The sequence below is a fragment of the Stegostoma tigrinum genome, chromosome 14 (genome assembly GCF_030684315.1).
Source record: "Stegostoma tigrinum isolate sSteTig4 chromosome 14, sSteTig4.hap1, whole genome shotgun sequence".
Classification (NCBI taxonomy): Eukaryota; Metazoa; Chordata; class Chondrichthyes; order Orectolobiformes; family Stegostomatidae; genus Stegostoma; species Stegostoma tigrinum.
This window is the reverse complement of record NC_081367.1, coordinates 71,431,316-71,451,307: the sequence shown is the minus strand read 5'-3', so window position 1 is coordinate 71,451,307 and position 19,992 is coordinate 71,431,316. Positions and strand designations below refer to the sequence as shown.

The window sequence follows — 19,992 nt, the reverse complement described above, 5'->3', positions numbered from 1 at the left end:
AAACTACCAGTAAAAATGATCTACCTGCACCCAAACGTAAAAACCTCACCAAAATAGTTTTGCATTATAGTAAATATTCTACAACATTCCTCAGCTCAAGTTGATGGATGCTCTGTTTACGGCAGAGAGAAAGTTATACCCAGTCTTCACAGTAACGTCTTTGTGCAATCAGGCCATTTCCTCACAGCCAAGCCACTTCAAGATTTAAAAAAAAAGATTCACGTGAGTAAAATCAGAAATCTTTTATAAATTCCGCATAGTTTATCGCTTTTCTATCCGACTGAATACTAGCTTTATTCTGAAACTACGTACCAAGATTCCTCCAGCGAAATAAAATGAATTACTGTTGGTCATTATATTATCAGGACGGCATTTAAATTGTACAAAGTCCTGCTGGTGGCCCTCACTGCAGACATGTGGGTTTCACATAGTTATTTTCAACCCATAAGTAAACTTACTGACATTTGCTCAGGCTGGAAGCCAGGCAAAAAAGGACATACAGTTTAGGATATTCCAGCACCCAAAAACTGGCCTTACACAGAGCCTCTATGTTCTGGGTTTGTCCAGAAGTGAGTCACATTCAATAAACTCCTTTGGAAGAGCAACTGTTACTGTTCTGTGAACAGTAACGGTAACCATTTGAAGTCACAGAATCCTTACAGTGCGGAAAGAGGCCATTTGAGTTTCCACTGAGCATCCCACCCAGACCCAATCTCCCACTCTATTCTCATCACCCTGCATTTACCATGGTTAACCTACCTAGCCTGCATATCCCTAGTCATCATGGACAATTTAACCTGGCCAATCCACGTGGCCTGCAAATCTTTGGACAACGTATGCCCCGAATAACAAAAAAAAGACATAACTCAGCACCTTGTTGTTAAAATGGGACTGGGTTAGGGATAAAGGCTGTTTTGGACACTGAGTTCACAGGTCTCCCAACTGATGCACTGGGCCTTTTATGAAATGTTAAAAACTGCAGTCTGACATTTGGGGAAACTATAATAGATAAACCAGCATCCCAGCTAGTGGTTATGGTAACCAAATCGAATCCCACATGGGCAAGTGAAATTGTTGCTGGCTTTATTCAGGTAGTGCAGTACTCCAAAAGTACTACACCATGTGACAGATCATAGAATCCCTGCCGTGTGGAAACAGGCCCTTCGGCCCAACACATCCATACTGACCCCAACAGCAACCCACCCAGACCCAACCCCTAATCTACACATCCCCAAAACACTATGGTCAATTTGGTATGGGCTTTAATGTGCTAACATCAGCAACAGTGCCTTCTGGACAACGTCTGTGAATGGATGCTGTATCGTTTGGACACCTGAAATAAATATATGTTTAGAGTAATAATAATTATTCCCTTTTAGAGTGAAAGTTACAGATTCCCACCTCATCAGGTTGTGCAAGAATTGGACAGTCCTACCCCACATAAAAAGCCAAAATTAATTCAGTTTACACAAGCGAGTCAAGCCTGAGCTGCAAATATTCAATTTCTGAAGAAGGGTCTAGGCCCAAAACGTCAACTTTCCTGCACCTCTGATGCTGCTTGGCCTTCTGTGTTCATCCAGTCTACTCTTGGTTATCTCAGATTCCAACCTTCACTGTTTGAATAATGAACAACCAAAACTTATTTTGCACACATTAAGTCTTCTGCCCTGCTGCAGCCCACCAAGGGAAAGGTCAAAAAATGCTCACAGGCCACAATGGAACTAATTACTGTCTCAAACCTCAGTCATTTAACCTGCTGCTAACAAGAGAATGCCACCTTGCAGCTGTAACCTCTCCTTGCTTTACTGGCAAGGGCAAGGAGGTACAACATCCTGAGACAATTCAAAGACACTTGACTGACCAATGCTGCCAAACAGCGAGCCCCTTTTCTGCATTACTGCATCAGGATTAAGGTAAAGTTGTCATTGGAAGAAACAGAGTTAACGTTTCAGGTCTGGAGACCCTTCCTCAGAACAGGACCCTTCTGAGGAAGGGTCACCGGACCCGAAATGTTAACTGTTTTCTCCTTCACAGATATTGCCAGACCCGCCGAGCTTTTGTTCCTGATTCACAAGCAGCCACCGTTCTTTCGTGTTTTATTTTGTAAAGTTGTCACTGTCTTATCAGATCACTGGCTGCACTATGTCACAGGCGAGGAGAGTGGTTGAGAAGGAGGGTCATTCAGGGTCACCTCAGCTGGTGTGGGAATTGAAGCCATATTGTCATCGTCATCCTGCAAAACCAGCCGTCCAGTCAACTGAGCTAACCAATCCCCATTACAGCAGTTATGACGCGGCCAAAGTGGAGAAAAAAAAATATCAAGAGCACAGCCCTTAGACTGCAGTGCATAAATTACCATCCTTTGTCAAATTTCAATTCACTCACTCCATCTCCTCAGTTAGGGATGGAGTATGTATGGGAGACTGAGAAAATTTTGAAAATATAAATGGAATCCTTCGACTTAGCTTTGATTAAACTGCAATTGAATGAATGGTGCTTAACAATGGTTAAAAGACAGAGATCTTTAATAAAATAAAGCTACAGGAGAGTTAACACCCTGCACCACCAAGATAAAGGCTTTGAAAAAGAACTCAGAACTGTGCATGAAAGAGATCTGAAACTAAAACTAAAATTGCTGGAGAAACTCAGCAGGTCTGCCAGCTTCTGTGGGAAGAAAGCAGTTAACATTTTGAGCCCAGTGAGTCTTCATCAGACTGTTCGGATCAGTCTGAAGAAGTGTGCTGACGAAGAATCACCGGACTCGAAGTATTAATCTGCTTTCTTCCCACTGATGCTATCATAGTCATATACTCATACAGCATGGAAGCAGACCCTTCGGCCCCACTAGTCCTCACTGACTATGTTCCCAAACTAAACTAGTCCCACTTGCCTGCACTTGGTCCATACCCCTCCCAACCTTTCCAATTTATGAACTTACCTGAATGGCTTTTTTTGCTGTAATTGTACCGACATCCACCATTTTCTCTGGCAATTCATTCCACACACGAGCCACACTGTGTAAAGTTGCTCAAGTCCTTTTTAAATCTCTATTCTTACCTTAAAATTATGCCCCCTAGTTTTGAACTCCCCCACCCTACGGAAAAGACCCCTGATATTCACCTGAACTATGCCCTTCATGATTTTATAAACCTCAACGAGCTCACCCCTCAACCTCCTACACTCCAGTGAAAAACATTCCAAGCTTTCTTGTCTGTTTTTATATCTCAACCCCATCACTTCCAGCAACATCCTGCTAAATCTTTTCTGAACCATCCCTACATTAACAATATCTTTCCTATAACAGGGCAACCAGAACTGTACACAATACTCCAGAACAGACCTCACCGACGTCCTGCAGACCCTCAATATGACGTTGTAACTCCTACACTTAAAGGTCTGGGCAATGAAGGCAAGCGTGCTAAACACTTTCTTAATCACCCTACCAACATGGAATGCAAATTTCAAAGAATTATGTACATGAATGCCTAGGTCTCTGTTCTACAATACTAGCCAGGACCCTACCATTAATTGTATAAGTCCTGTCCCTGTTTACATTACCAAAATGCAATACCTCACATTTATTCAAATTAAACACACTGTGCTATTCCCTGGCCATTGACCCAATTGATCAAGATCCCTTTGTAATCTTCGATAGCCTTCTTCACTGTCCAGTACACCAGCAATTTTGGTGTTATCTACAAACTTACCAGCCATGCCTCAGACCTGCTGAGTTTCTCTAGCTACTTCTATTTTTCTTAAAGTTTTGAAAACCTGGTCTATTTTCTAGAGCTCAAAGCAGTCTGACAAATCAACTGAAGGATCACCACAAAAGAAAGCCCTGTTTAAACACTTGTGAATAGCAAGTATTCAGCAACTGGATCAGCTGTTTAAACAACAAATGTTTTACTTGTAACATAAATACACAAATCTGGTGTACAGATTGGACAGTGATCGAAAGGTCATGGCAAATGAGTCAAACAAATACTTTTTATTGTGGCTGGGCTGGCCAAGGGAAAGACAGAAGAAATACCTTGGAGCTCCTGTGACCTCAGTCCCTGAGCATTGTGGACAGCATTTTCTATATCACAGACAATGTCAGGTGTCTTCTTGTGGATACATAAACACTTTCACATAGCTCCTTTTTCAAAAGAGGAACATACTGTCAATATGAAAAGAAGTGAAAGTGGCACAAAGGGTTTCATGAGCTGCTGTCAGAGTCTGAAATTTTTCTAAATCTGAAAAGAGGATTAATTAGAAGCTGGTTCAATACTCTTCTGTACTGACACTTGAGCCAAGATATTTTTGATCATTAAACATTCCTTTGTTCAGGATGTTCTTGACGATGCTAAAAATACATGCACAATTTTGCATGCATGACAGGCATTTCAAAAAGGGCACTCAATCATTCAAATCGTGAAAGTCACAGAATCCCGACAGTGTAGATAGAGGGCCTTTAGCCCAGAGTCTGCACTGACCCTCCAAAGAGCATCATCCCCTCCCCAATCCTGCATATCCTCTAGCCAACCCACCGGACCTCCACATCCTGCAATGTGGGAGCAATCCAGAGCACCCGGAGGAAACCTACACTTACAAAGGGAGGATAAGTTACTCCAAACGGAGCTCCAAACTGTTTCCCAGTTCTCTCTCTTTTTCTTTCTTGGTCCTTTCTTTTTCCCCCCCTCCCTTCATCTCTGTCCTTCTGTAGTGATTCTAGTGATTCTGTAGTGAGGGGCATGGATATGATGAATAGCCAAAGTTTTTTTTATTCCTAGAGTGAGGAAATCCAAAACTAGAGGGCACAGGTTTAGGGTGAGAGGGGAAAGATTAACATAGGATCCAAGGGGTAACTTTTTCACGTAGAGGATGGTGCGTGAATGAGCTGCCAGAGGAAGTGGTGGAAGCTGGTACAATTACAACACGTAAAAGGCATCTGAATGGGTACATGAATAGGAAGGGTTTAGAGGGGCATGGGCCAAAATGCTGGCAAATAGGACTAGTTTAATTTAGGATATCAGAACGGCATGGACGAGCTGGACCGAAGGGTCTGTTTCCGTGCTGTATGAATCCATACTCCAAGGCCTCTTTGCTCAGCAACACGCCCCAGGACCTTACCATTACATGCCGAGTCCTACCCTGAATTACCTTTACAAAATGTAACACCTCATTTTTGTCCAAATTAAACTCCATCTGCCACTCATCAGCCCATTGGCCCATCTGAACAAGATCCTGTTGTATTCTGAAGTAACCTTATTCGCTTTCCAATAGAACTCCCAATTTTGGTGTCAGTTGCAAACTTACTGACCATACCTCCTATGGTCATATCAAAACCATTTACACAAGTGATGAAAAGCAGTGGACCTAGCACTGATCCCTGTGGCACACCAGTGGCCACAGGTCTCCAGTCTAACAGGCATTTAAAATTCAAGCAATGGTACTGCAGAAGTAGAGAGATATTTGCAGTGGACAACTGTCAAGAGGTGGTCACATTTTATCTATACATGACTTTTGGGATGGATTTTTAAATGTTTGAAAAACAAATCAAGTGACAGAAAGAAATGACTTTGCGAAGCCACCTAGTCAAGAGATGCAAAAGATAATCTGTCCATTCAATGGGTATGCATCGGTCCAGTCTTGACCATTGAACTCCTGTAGTCAAAGTGTAGAGTTCAAATCCCACCTACTTCAGAGGTGTGTAATGATACTGCTGTACAGTTTTTACCAGTACTGTAATTGAGTTGTGGTTTCCAGGAGGCCTGGGTATGCACGCACATTCCTTGGAAATGTCAATCCCAAAAACCTGCTACCTTGTACCGTTGATACAAACTGTTATGATTTCCTGGGAGTTCAATAAACTGTTACAGAATACCATAGTGCACAGGGAGGCTAGTCCTAATGATTTCCACCATCTGGACACATGCAGTTCAAAAGATGAGGTGTTTATACATACTTGTACCTTTTCTTCCTTGAGGACGATGCTTAAAAATGTGGGATCTGGGCTTATTAAAGTAGCTTTAAAGAAAGCCAGTGCAGTAGGTAAAATAAAAAGAACTAAGGGTAAAGTTGTCATAGTTCTAGCAGACCATAGGACTGCACTCTCATTCGTGAGAGAGATGCCTGGTGGTTTCGTCCAACGGTCGCCGTGCCACGATGGGTGAAATTGAGAAGGTGGGGTCTTTGTGGTCACCTCAACCATTATGGGAATTGAACCCATGCTGGTGTCTCTGAATCGCAAACCAGCCATCCAACTAAACAGCACAGCAGACTGGTTAAGGTACAAACCGTGAATTTGCAATACATGTTGTGGCTGGGTTACGGTCAGTGAAACTGTGCAACATTGACGAACGCAACACATTACCTGGATCAGAATAGATTTAACAGTGAAAGCATTCTGCAGTTGCATTCACCACCCATCTGTACTCACCTCTTATCTACTACAGTGCAATTTGCGGACAACTACAGAAGTGAAAAAGCCTAACCAGCTGCTGCAGACCTGGAGTTTGAAACTACATTTTCCATCCTAGCTGACATCAGATCAGAATGTTGCAGGTTTGTGTCCTACTTGGACTGGGACTGCACCGTGGCTCAATGCTTAGCACTGCTGCCTCACCGAGCCATGGAACCCAGGTTCGATTCCGCCCTCAGGTGACTGCCTATGTGGAGTCTGTACATTCACCCGTGTCTGCGTCAGTTTACTCTGGGTGCTCCAGCTTCCTTCCACAGATGTGTAGGTCAGGTGGGCTCGCCGTGTTAAGATTGCCCATAGTGTTCAGAGATATGCAGGCTAGGTGGATTAGCCATGGAAAATGCAGGGTTACAGGGACAGGGTAGGGTGTGGTTCTGGGTGGGATGCTCTCCAAGCGTCAGTGTGGACTCTATGGGCTGAATACCTTGCTTCTAAACTCTAGGGATTCTATGATCCGTAGTTGAGTGCAGGTGAGTCGAGGATTTGCAAAGATACCAATGAATCTAATGTGTGTAGGCTAGTGACCATACTACAGAAGAGATAACAATCACTTGTGAAAGGTGCACATCATGGCCCACTAAATTTCAGAATATATTCAAGTTTAACTGTGTGACCATTTAATTTAAAAAGTGCGTACATTACCATTCCACCGATGTCCCTATCCTGCCTATAATGCTGATCGCCATAACTTTTAATATAAAAACTATGAAAGAGATCCCACATGTAATGTGAAATGATTGATGAGAAAAATACTTCAATTTAGTTCCTAATTATCAAAGGGAAAAACCCGCTCTTCCAAAAATACTTGTTTATTTTCTCAAGCTTGCTTTTTTTAAAAAAATTCAACGTGGAAAGTAGATGGTTAAGAGAGGAAGATTTTAAAGAATAGAAAATGGTAAGTGGTAAAGCAGACACAAACCTCAACCAAGTACACTGAAAAACTGTGCATAAATATATATAAAAAAGTTGGTACAGCAATAAGGAAAATATGTCAAGACTGATGCATTTGAAATAATTTAAGCAAGGTAGCAGTGGAAAACAAAATGGGATCATTTAAGATACAAGGCACTATAATAGCAGAGAAGATGGCTTGGAAGGCTTAACTTTGTCAAGACTACTACTCTCTTCCTATCCCTGACCTCTGCAAGCATTAAAAACTGGTCTGTTCCTCAGGTCCTGACATGTAATTTCATTTATACGTACACCAAAGTGCAGAAATGGATTGAAATTTTACCACGTTACTGACTTGCTCCATGTTGATATGGCAGATGCAAGGAATCCAAACCACTTCTGGGGAGTTACATTATTTACTTTAAAATCTTGATCAAAGTCATCAATAAACTCACATCCAGTTTTACAAAAGCAACATGCCACCCATTCAATTTACCTATTTTTTCCTGAAGGTCTTAATTCTGATTACAATCCAACAGGCATCACCCAAACTTCCTGGTGCTTTCTCTAAGGGTCCACTGGTCATGAGAGAGTGTAAGTAGGCTACTAGAGGTCACAACATTCATCCTTAACCAATGTTGATAAATCTGCAGTTTGAGTCAAAACATTAAAGAACATTTATCCTTGGCAAACGGGGGTTATATATTGTGGACAGAGAACAAAAGTGACTTGGAATCTTTATTGTGTAATACATACATTAAGTACATATGGTGCAATTCGAAGCAGTAATCTCACTCGTAGGTTAACTTAATAAGAACATAAGAACTAGGAGCAGGAGTAGACCATCTGGCCCCTCGAGGGATAGGTTAATTTGCATTGCTTCATTTTTTAACTTTCATTTTAAGAAAGGATAACAATAAGCTGACAAATCAATACCTCCAACTGCAGAATTGTTAAATCAAGATTACACTTGCAAGATGCCCAGTTATTCTCACTGACAAAGAAAGCCTGGTATGCATTTTCCTAAAACTAATCCTGCTGTCAAATGAGATGTTCAAGAGAAGTTATCTGAAAAATCTGAAGCCCCAGTGTTACCGAGATAGGAAGAAAACATATACAGAACAAAATATGAATCATAAGGCTTCTCCATGTCATACTATGCTGGCTTGCACTCTCAAGATTGGCAGCATATGCAGATACAACTAATCACTAAGTAGCATGGTGCAACTGTTCCCAGAACAAGATGAACACTTGATTCATGGAATTTCTTTGACCACTTTGCAGCAAAGTGTTTTCAGATTAAAATCAGCTACTTGGCTAAGGTAATCTTAGGACCTTGGATCTTCACCTTGCCCCAGACAACAAAGTCCAAGTGCAAACCACCAGTTACAATGTGGCAAGAAAACAGCTCAGAAAGAAAAATCAGCAGACAATGAGCCAAGAACGTCTGTTTGGGCACAGCCATGTACTAAGTGCTTCACTGATTGAAGGAACAGGAGCTGAATTGTGCAGTGGCTGTGATGGTGATGGCAATTATCTCAGTGATGGCCAACGTTACTTGTCTGAACTTTTCATTAGCTTGCAGACACAAAAGTTGGTGTGAAAATCCAGCAGTCACACTTCTTCAGAGATATACTGCTGAGGTACCCTCAACATCCTCTCACTTAAGACAGTTATCACTGGGACACATTATGGATCAGGCCAGATACCCTCAAAATATATTAAGGCGGCAGCCTAGGCCCTAACGTTTTCTTAATTTAAAAGGAACAAGTCAGGTATTGTGCTCCAGATGTAATCCAGTTGATCACACCACTCAACATTAAGCAAAAAAAACTTAAATACTATAGTAAGAATACAGCAACAGAAAGAATGAAGAACTTGGAATAACTTAACTCCATTGTAAAACTTAACACAATAATAGATTAATTTACTACTAAACAGTAACTGTTCCAATACAGCAAAATCCCTTAAACACATAGTAGACAAACAGGAGGCTGGAAGAACACAGATAACACGGTGTGAAGCTGGAAGAACACAGCAGGCCAATCAGCATCAGAGGAGCAGGAAAGTTGACGTTTTGGGTCGAGGCCCTTCTTCAGAAAATCTTATTCTCCTCACTTCCTCACTTAAAGACACATGTAAAGCAAAAGGCAAATTCAGAGAAGAGGTTGTCTCACATGTAATTCTCTAATCCGGGAGAAAAGAACATCAGAAGACAATTCTGAGAAAACTCAGAGAGAGAGCGCGAGAGAGAGCGCGAGAGAGAGCGCGAGAGAGAGCGCGAGAGAGAGCGCGAGAGAGAGCGCGAGAGAGAGCGCGAGAGAGAGCGCGAGAGAGAGCGCGAGAGAGAGCGCGAGAGAGAGCGCGAGAGAGAGCGCGAGAGAGAGCGCGAGAGAGAGCGCGAGAGAGAGCGCGAGAGAGAGCGCGAGAGAGAGCGCGAGAGAGAGCGCGAGAGAAACAACCAGGAGAGATTCACTGTCTTCCAACCCTGCTGAGAGATACCAGCAACAGCAGCCAAAAACTAACTAAAACTCCTGGATCTGAGAGAGCTTGATTACACCCATTCAGGCTGCTTTTATGGTTCCAATATTAAAATAAACCAAAGTCCCGCAAGGTGTTTATCTTCTTAAGACTGCTGGCCAGCTGTCCCCCAATCCCTCCTTAAAAGAAACCAGGACACAACTCTTAAAGCCACAGCATCATCACTGATATCTACTCATGAACACAAGAAGGTGAAGTAGGCCATTCAGCCCTTTCAGCCTGTTCATGGCTAATCTCAGTGACATTCATTTCATTCTAAGAGTGCTCGAAGGAGTTGCAGCTGATGTGCATTTCCAGCATTTTCCGTTCTTGGTTCCCTTAGTTTCCTCAGAAAGGTTTGCTGTCTTTAAAACAATCAAAAAGGTACAACACATCAAAATATATCTCTCCAAGAATGAATATATATCTCAAAGAATGAATACCTCCAGGCATTTTCAAAGCACATTTCAACTAAATGTAAAATATTTTAAAAACTTTGGATCCTGTCATCAGAATGAAGAGAATATTTGAGCGATTGTAGAAAACATGCTTATCCCTAATTCATTGATGGGATAAGTCAGGGAAGGGTGCCAAGATGATTAACTAAACATGTTTAAACAAAGCATTGCTAAGTTGTCAGGTCAGACAACCAATAATACTGTGGGGTCACTGTGCGGATGCATACAAATGTATTTACTTTCGAGGCCTTCTTTTTAGAGCAGTAGTTTTGTGAACATAAACTAATGCAATGTTCTTTCTGCAAGCAATTTATTATTCTATTGAGCCATTTTACCACCATTATATTAACTGTCAGCAAAATATGCTAAAGATAGTACTTGTTCAAATCTCACCTTCTGCTAAGTTGAAGTGCCCTTGGTACTCCTATGTCCATGGCTACCAGTTCCACAAAGTCATGGAGTCACAGAGATGTACGCCATGGAAACAGACCCTGAGATCCAACTCATCCGTATCGACCAGATACTCTAAATTAATCTAGTCCTCTTTCTTAGCATTTGACCCCAAACTGCCTTGATTTTCAACTTGTGGCAAAACACCCATCACAAAAGTTGTTGCAGCCTTTGGCAAAATGCAGGTGATAAATTCTAGTGCCAGGCTCAGTACATCCAACAGTGGAAACAAGATCAAGGCAAATGGTTTATCACTTAGAGTTGACTTAACTTCTCCAAAATTTCTGAGTCAGATTCAAAATTACACCGCATTTTTTTCAATTGGATGAGTGGGAATCTGCAGCCACGCTCACAAGTTACACTAGGGCAGAACAAGTATGTGCGTGTGCAAGGTGGGATTTTTAAAAAAATTCCACCAGGGAATGGTGGATCGAGTGAACAGTTTTCAGACTCGTGTGGTGAAAGGTGACTTGCTGTTTGCCAGCAGCTGGATTAACTTCTAGATGAGCCGGAGCCGATCTTGTTCCAGGACTAGAACCTCTCTCATACAATATCAACTTCTGTGCAGTTAGTCATCGGGCCATTTCCAAACATTCAAATGCCTGGGAAAGGAATCAGAGTCATGGAGATGCACAGCACGGAAACAGGTCCTTCGCTCCAACTCATCCATGCCGACCAGATATCCTAAATTAATCTCGTCCCATTTGCCAGCATTTGGCCCATACCCCTACACACCCTTCCTATTCATCTATCCAGATGTTTTTTAAATGTTGTAGATATACCAGTGTCCACCATGTGTTCTGGCTGCACCTTCCACACACACACCACCCTCTGTGTGAAAAGGTTGTCCCTTAGGTTCCTTCTAAATCTCTACCCTCTCACCTTCAACGTATACCTTCTAGCTTCGGGGACTTGTCTACCCTGGAGAAAAGACTTCGGCTATTCAGCTTATACATGCCCTTCATGGCTTTATAAATCTCTCTGTGATTTGATCAGATTGCTTGCCCTGATTGGGCTGGCATTGGTATTACGTCACCACTGTCAGCATGTTACCCAACTTAGGGCATCCTGGACATTTACAAGATTATATTGTACTAAAATAAAGAAACCATCTTTCCCTTATATCAAATGTAAAGGTGTTTGGAGTCAAAGCAAGGCTAAAAGGCAGTTTCTCTGGTCTTAATATCAAAGACTACCAATTTGGAAACCTACAATCATACAAAATTTGGTAATTAGGGATTTAAGATAGCTGGAAAATGAATATTTGTTTTTGTTCTTCAGATAGTGAATTGTTTACTTCTGGGACTGTAGGCTACAATTTCGGCAAAATTCCTTCAGGTGCCTCAAAGCAAAAGATTACTGCAGTTAGACTCCCCTCATGGCCAGAAATGGGGATTCCAAGTATTCAGCAATGATGTCAAAGGCAATATTTAGGTAAAAGGTACAGCTACATCACACACTGCCACTCAGCCATACGCAAGTTACCCCCTTTCTTCAAAATCTCACTCAGTTCACTCTTCTCTCTATTGTTTGCACTCAAAGGCAATGGATCACTCGTAAGAGATATATCTAAACTCACAAAGGGCATTTAGTATTTAACATTTAAGCCTTGAATTACAATTAAAAGAACAATTGTAGTGGTCAAAATCATTTACAAATTCTATCCTTGTTTAATTTAATTACATTTAAACACACAAGATCTAGACAACCTCTGTGGGGCAGTGGTCATGTTCTTAAGTCTGAGGCAGGAGGCCTGGGTTCAAGTCCCATGTCCCCCAGAGATGCGTAATAATTTCTCTGAACAGACGGTTTAGAAAATTTCTATTAATTTCCTGACAAGGTGTGGACAGGATGTTTCCTCTGTAGGTGGAATCTAGAGCCAGGGATCACTGTTTAAAGATGAGGAATTACCCATTTGAAACAGAGATGAGGTGAGGTTTGGTGAAGTTTCAGAATTCCCTTACTGAAAAAGACCTATCTGTTTCTGCTCCATATTTGTATGTTAATCCCTTCCCACAATTGTCACAACTGATGATTGAAATAATGTACACTTTATTTTTTGAAAAGTTCATGCATTTTTTAAAAAGTCAATATTCAGTTTATGCAGTCCCTACAGTACAGTAGCAGGTCATCCAACCCAATGAGTCCACACCAGCACCCCCTCCCCAAAGAGCATCCCATCCAGACCCACCCCCGTACCTTACCCCTACATTTCCCATGGCCAATCCAACTAAACCCTGCACATCTTTGGACTGTGGGAGGAAGCCAGAGAACCCGGAGGAAGCCCACGCAGCACACAGGGAGAATGTGCAAACACCACACAGACAGTTGCCCGAGGGTGGAATCAAACCTGGGTCCCTGGCGCAGTGAGGCAGCCGTGCTAACCGCTGAGCCACTCTGTGCCATTTACTTCAGGCTTTAATCTCATTTCAAGTTTCTAGTTGGCTGAATGAATGGGGATCTATCTTTCAAAACACGTCAGTGAAACGAAGGTATACATGTCAAATTTAAGTTTGCCTAAAGGGCACACAATCCAAAATAATGCGGCTAACCCACACAAATGCTCCTTTTGAGAGAACCATGTAAATCGAGTAGTAATAAAGACTTTCTGGAAGGTTTTTTGCACTCTCAAAGGAACGATACATCTACCAAATGTAAATTATAATGTAACCATAATCATTGCTTCAACTTGTTGCCCACTTGTCCGGTCACAGGTTTTCATTTCCGACCTTTATGCTTCCACACTGAAGCCATCTGACTCACCTCACACCCCCATCCATACTTTAGAATAGCCACATCTGGTAGACTTCACATCTGAATCCCATAAATCGGTAAAACACAAGAGCTGTGACCTCATTTGTCCTTACTGCATTGCGTGAAGCACATGAGTGGGCTTTCCCCTAAGCATAGCTAATGTTTTCTATTTACTGCATAGTGATGCATGTAGTATTTTGGGGGAATGTGTTATGTTTTGTTCAACTTTGTTAACTACAAGAGAGTTTGAAATATAACTCTGCTTCTCCTATGACCTGATTTCCATTAACAGCACTGTTGAAGTGTTAAATGTGGATTGTGGATTAAATTATACATCAGATGTACGAGTGAACAACAACCAGTCCAGCCTGTCTCTGCCTCCCTAACCTGTTCTTCCTCTCACCCATCCCTTCCTCCCACCCCAAGCCGCACCTCCATTTCCTGCCTACTAACCTCATCCCACCTCCTTGACCTGTCCGTCTTCCCTGGACTGACCTATCCCCTCCCTACCTATACTCTCCTCTCCACCTATCTTCTTTTCTCTCCATCTTCGGTCCGCCTCCCCCTCTCTCCCTATTTATTCCAGAATCCTCACCCCATCCCCCTCTCTGATGAAGGGTCTAGGCCCGAAATGTCAGCTTTTGTGCTCCTGAGATGCTGCTTGGCCTGCTGTGTTCATCCAGCTTCACACTTTATAATCCTAGACTCGTTACTGTTTTGCTTCAGTGACAACAAGGCTGTACTGAGTAACTGAATTAGATATAATAGACAACCAGCAACTGACAGAGCATTACTGTCTGGCACACAAGATGGAGCGTGCTGTCTACTGGTCATCATTACTCCAGTCTTCCTACTCTCCCTGCCAAAACCCCGGAGTGCAATCCTCCTTGCATAAAGCAAACACTTTAGGCGTCTGCTGATATTCTCTAAAATATCTGCCAAAATCCCACTTGTGTCATTTACAAGCTAAGTTATCTCCCAATTCCACAACTCGAAATTCTGATGTTTAATGTCATTCATGGTCATCTCTCTCCAGCCTGACGATGTTCCATAAGGCCATAAGACATAGGAGCAGAAATTAGGCCACTCGGCCCATCAACTCTGCTCTACCATTCATTTGTGGCTGATAAGTTCCTCAACCCCATTCTCCTGCTTTCTCCCTGTAATTCTTGATCATCAAGAACCTTAAATGTACTCAATGACCTGGCCTCCACAGCCTTCTGTGGCAGTGAATTCCATAGATTCACCACTCTCTGGCTGAAGAAGCTTCTCCTTATTCCCATTCTAAAACGTCTTCCCTTTATTGTAAACTCTCTAAGCTCCTCTGACTCCAGACGCCCTTGCCCCTAACCCACCAGTGGCAACTATGTCATCAGCTATTAGGAATGCACCTTGTGGAGTTCTCTTTCTACACCTCTAAGGTCACAGGAGATAGTAACAGGAGTAGGCCATTCAGCCCATCAGGCCTACTCTACCATTCATACGGATTGTAGTCAATCTGGCATCCCTCATGTTCACTTTCCTGCTTTTTCCCTAAAACCCTCGACTTCCCAACTGATCAAGAGTCTGCACCTGCCCAGACTCTCCTCCTTTCACAGTCTTCTTAAAACAAAACACTTTTTTTAAAGATAATAAAATGTGAGGCTGGATGAACACAGCAGGCCAAGCAGCATCTCAGGAGCACAAAAGCTGACGTTTCGGGCCTAGACCCTTCCCGAAACGTCAGCTTTTGTGCTCCTGAGATGCTGCTTGGCCTGCTGTGTTCATCCAGCCTCACATTTTATTATCTTGGAATTCTCCAGCATCTGCAGTTCCCATTATCTCTGATACTTTTTTTAAAGACCAAGCTCTACATCACCCCGACTTGGATGCAATGGCAACAGTTCTGGGCAGTATTTTTTTAAAAATCCACTCATGAGATGAGGGCACCACTGGTCAGTCCAGCATTAATTGCACATCCCTAACTGCCCCTTGAGAAGGTGGTGCTGAGCTGCCTTCTTGAACTGTTGCAGTCTATGTCCTATATTAGACCCACAATATTATTGGGAAGTGAGTTCCAGGACTTTGACCTAGTAAAGGAATAGCGGTATATTTCTAAATCAGGATGGTGTGTGGCTTAAAGGGAAATTTGCAGGTGGCTGTGTTCTCACCTACCTGCTGCCCTTGTTTTTTTTTCCTCTGTGTTAGAGGTTGCAGATTCAGAAGATGCTGTTAAAAGGTCCCTTGATCATCTACTGATGTACATCTTGTAAATGGTACACACTGTTGCTCCTGTGTTGACAATGGTGAGTGTGAATACTGCAAGTTAGCTTTGTGCCAATCAAGTAAGCTGGGAGTGTTGGTCCAGGATTCTCTAAAGGTTACCTTGCAGATAGAGTCTGTAATTAAGAAAGCGAATGTAATGTTGTCGTTTATCTCAAGTGGGTTGGAATGTAAAAGTAGCGATGTGCTTCTGAGACTTTATAAAGCTCTAGTTAGGCCCCATTTAGAATACTGTGTCCAATTTTGGGCCCCACACCTCAGGAAGGATGTGTACTAGCCCTGGAGCGTGTCCAGCGGAGATTCACATGGATTATGCCTGGAATGGTAGGTTTAACATATGATGAACGGCTAAGGATCCTGGGATTGTGCTCATTCGAGTTTAGAAGGTTGGGGGGAGATCTAATAGAAACCTACAAGATAATGTATGGTTTAGAAGGGGTGGACGCTCAGAACTTGTTTCTGTTAGGCAGGGAGACTAGGAACTGTGGGCACAGCCTTAAAATTAGAGGGGGTCAATTTAAAACTGAAATGAGACGACATTTCTTCAGCCAGAGAGTGGTGGGCTTGTGGAATTCATTGCCGCAGAGTGTAGTGGAGGCCGGGACGTTGGATGCCTTCAAGGCAGAGATCGACAAATTCTTGATCTCAAAAGGAATCAAGGGCTACGGGGAGAGTGCAGGGAAGTGGAGTTGAAATGCCCATCAGCCATGATTTAAATGGCGGAATGGACTTGATGGACCAAATGGCCTTACTTCCACTCCTATGTCTTAAGGTCTTATATTAATAAAGGACTTGAAATGTTAATTCTGTTTTCCTCTTCACAGATGCTGCCTGGCTTGAGTTTCTCTAGCAATTTCTATTTTTGGTTCAGATCTCTAGCCTGTTCAATTCTGTGTTATATGGAAGTTACTGATGCTGGGTTGTAAGCAGCAGCAGCACAAATATTTCCTGGACTATATGTAAAATTGTAACAATGTCCAAACTCTCACCCGTGTGTACAGCTTGCCTGAATAGAAAATTACCACTTTGAAGCATTACAAAAACAAGACACATTGCATTTTAGTGTCCATCCTGAACAGTGGAATGTTGTGGACAAATCAACCATACAAAAACATCACTTGTATTTAGAATACGTAAAGAAATCTCCGGAGACAACAGTAGGGCTCATTAGATGATAGGTACAAGAAGAAAACAGCACACTGGCCTTCTGTTCATCATCTATCCCAAGGTGATGGGTCAATTATTTTGTTTGCTCTTCAGCTGCCAATGATAGCCTTTTCCTCATCATCCCTTCCAACAGATATCTTCACCAGCACCCACCTTTCATTCTCTTCAACCCGTACTGCAGCTTTCAAATACTCATTACATTCCATTTCACACACAGTCATCGAACAAAATTTTAAAAATGCTACTTGTAGGTCCTTGCTTTTCTAAATTTGTTCGTGGGATGTGGACACACTTATTACCAACCTGCCCTCGAACTGTGTGGCTCACTTGGCTATTTCAGAGGGCAGTTAGGAGTCAACCACATTGTTGTGGGTCTGGGTTTCCATGTTGGCCAAACCAAGTGAAGATGACAAATTTCCTTCCTGAAATAACTGCACAGAGGCCGGTATCCCATCACCAAATCAAATCTTATTAATATATGCACAGTACATATGAATAGCTTGCTCAGAGCCAGGTCCCTAGAATGAGAAGGCTCTCTGAATCTCCAGGATTTTTAAAAAAATATAGTAACTGTACGCTGTAACAAAAAAATACAGAAGTTGCTGGGAAAGATCAGCAGACCTGGCAGCATTTGTGAAGAGAAATCAGGGTTTTGGGTCCAGTGAACTTTCCTTGCTTTCACCACCTGCCAGACCTGCTGAGCTTTTCCAGCAACATTGTTTTTGTTTTTGATTTACAGCTTCTGTAGCTTTTCTTTTTAAAAACTGTACTCAGTACACTGGCTGTGACCCAGCCAGCCTCAATCAGTGCCTGGAATGAGGAAACTCTCACTGTCCTGTTTATATCAGCCAGGGCTCCCCAAATCATCCAGGTTAACAAACCCAATCAAAGATCCCATAGTCAATGAGATCCACCTAGACCTTGTTCCAATCACTACCCTTTCCTAAAAAGGTCATTAGTGATCCAGATGGGTTTTTGTTACAATCGACAAGTGGTTATTTGGTCACCATCAAATCAGCTACGATTCCAGATTTTCATTGAATTCAGAGATATTCAAATCCATGTCCCGAGAACATTAGTCGGGGGTGCTGGATTAATATTCTAGTGACATTACACGCCCGCCTCCCCACTGTACTGTGTGGGCATTAGCTACCATGTTTGTCTAAATTAAAACTGTAACTACAATTTCAAATATATCATTAGTCACAATGAAATTCTACTAGATATACTTAAAGAGACTTTAGCTTTTGCAATTAGAGCAGAAGGCATTCTTTTTCTGGCACAATTAAGGATAGCAAGAGGCTTTCAAAATAGACTTACAAATAAATATTTGACAATTAAGAATGCAATTGCATGCTAATTTGCAGGGTGATGGCTGAAATATCTGAACAGAGGATTTAAAAGTTTTATGCATATCAATTAAAGCAAATTACGCTTGAAATCACTTAGAATAATTACATATTGTGGATGGAGGATCAAAAGCATTAAATCTTAAAATACAACCACATCATAATAATTACAAAAGCTATAGGAGAGTACATTTGTTTATCATCTATCCTAAGGCAATGGGTCAATTACATGCAAGAAATGATGAACACAAATCCACCTCCTATTATCCAGTAATTAAATACATCACTGCTTTAAACAAGAAAAGTCTCACATCCATTTAGTTTTCAGTGTGCTGGATAAGGATTAGAGTTTGCATTTTTTGAAGTAATGGTGGTGAAAGCAATCGGAAGGGTTAGATTGCAAGTTACAGTTCAGATAAGGTTCGAAAATCTACACACAACGTAAACATAAGAATTGCATGTTGTATCCAAACAGAACTGCTGCAGAGGATGTTCTTGGGAGGTGAGAGGTTAGCACTAGAAGGATTAGATTTAAGTTAACATATTCACTGAACACATTTAAATATTCATTTCTCACAAAACAGGAAACTTGGTAGATTGATATTACACTAAACAAACAGCTAGCAGAGTTTTTATAGTTGGCGTGCAAATGAACTACATGTTGCTTTGCACACAGCGAGCTATGATGCTCATTAGTTAGACAAGTATGCCTGGACAGTTTGTGAGTCTAAAATAAACAAACACTTGTTGCGGATTCATGATCACTGTAGACTTTGCCACTGCCCACCACAAGCATTTATTTCAGATGTGTCGGGGGCCTTCCAGAAGTTTACGTGCCCTTCCAACAGTGGGAAAGTAGAGATTTTAAAATAGCAATTTTATTTTCTGGTTTTCAACAAATGCACAGGAACCTCACTTAGTGGAGAGCTAGAGGGAAAAGAATCCTTTCAATAAATAAAAAAAAATTCTTGGCAACAACAACCACATTTAAACTTCAATATTCGTGACTGCAGCAAATAAATAGCACTGTAAACAAAACTTTAAAAAAACTCCCAAATCAACTTTGACAACTGAAACTTCAGATAATTGGAATTAATTAACACTATGGCTTCAGGAAATCAATAATTTATTATGAAGCCTTAATTATATCTAAAAAAAAAGTTTTCCAACTTTGCACAAGAGAAGTAAACTCCAACGTTACCAATATACACGAGCGTTTCAACTTGAGTGGGGACGGAGGAAGCCAAAAAAAAAAGTTTTACTGTTAACTTTTCCCGAGGAGAGAGTGTGGCTCACCGTTAGGGATGGGCAGCTGCTCTGAGGCGGAGATGAGGAAGGTCAGGCTGGGCAGGAGGACGAGGAGAGTGAGCAAGAGAGACACTACACGGCGCACCGCCATCTCCACCGGCTCCAGCGACTGAGTGACCGTCTGAGGGCGAGACCCGCGAGCGAGCCCGAGCGGCGCGCGCTCTCGCGAGAGCCTGCGGGCGCGCGCACGCTTCGCCCACCCTCCCCACACAAACACGCAGAGAAACTGAACTGAGAGAGGGAAGCGAAGTTTTCAGGGAAGCTTGTGCAGCTCCTCGGGTCCTCCCTGCTGGACCACAGCGGGTTTTCGTGACTTACTGGCTTCGTCTACCTCTCCCACCTTCCCTTCCCTCTCCTTGTCCCCCTCCCC

General features: G+C 42.2%; 1 protein-coding gene across 2 annotated transcripts in view; it reads right to left on the bottom strand.

Moving 5' to 3' along the window:
- plod2 (procollagen-lysine, 2-oxoglutarate 5-dioxygenase 2) overlaps positions 1-19,771 on the bottom strand; it is a 147,487-nt gene extending 127,716 nt beyond the window's left edge. For both annotated transcript variants that reach the window (XM_048542003.2, XM_048542004.2), the window contains exon 1: positions 19,611-19,771. In XM_048542003.2, the coding sequence (XP_048397960.1) occupies positions 19,611-19,713 (103 nt within the window). In that variant the 5' untranslated portion in view covers positions 19,714-19,771. The remainder of the gene's footprint in view (positions 1-19,610) is intronic.
- Positions 19,772-19,992: the final 221 nt, after the last annotated feature.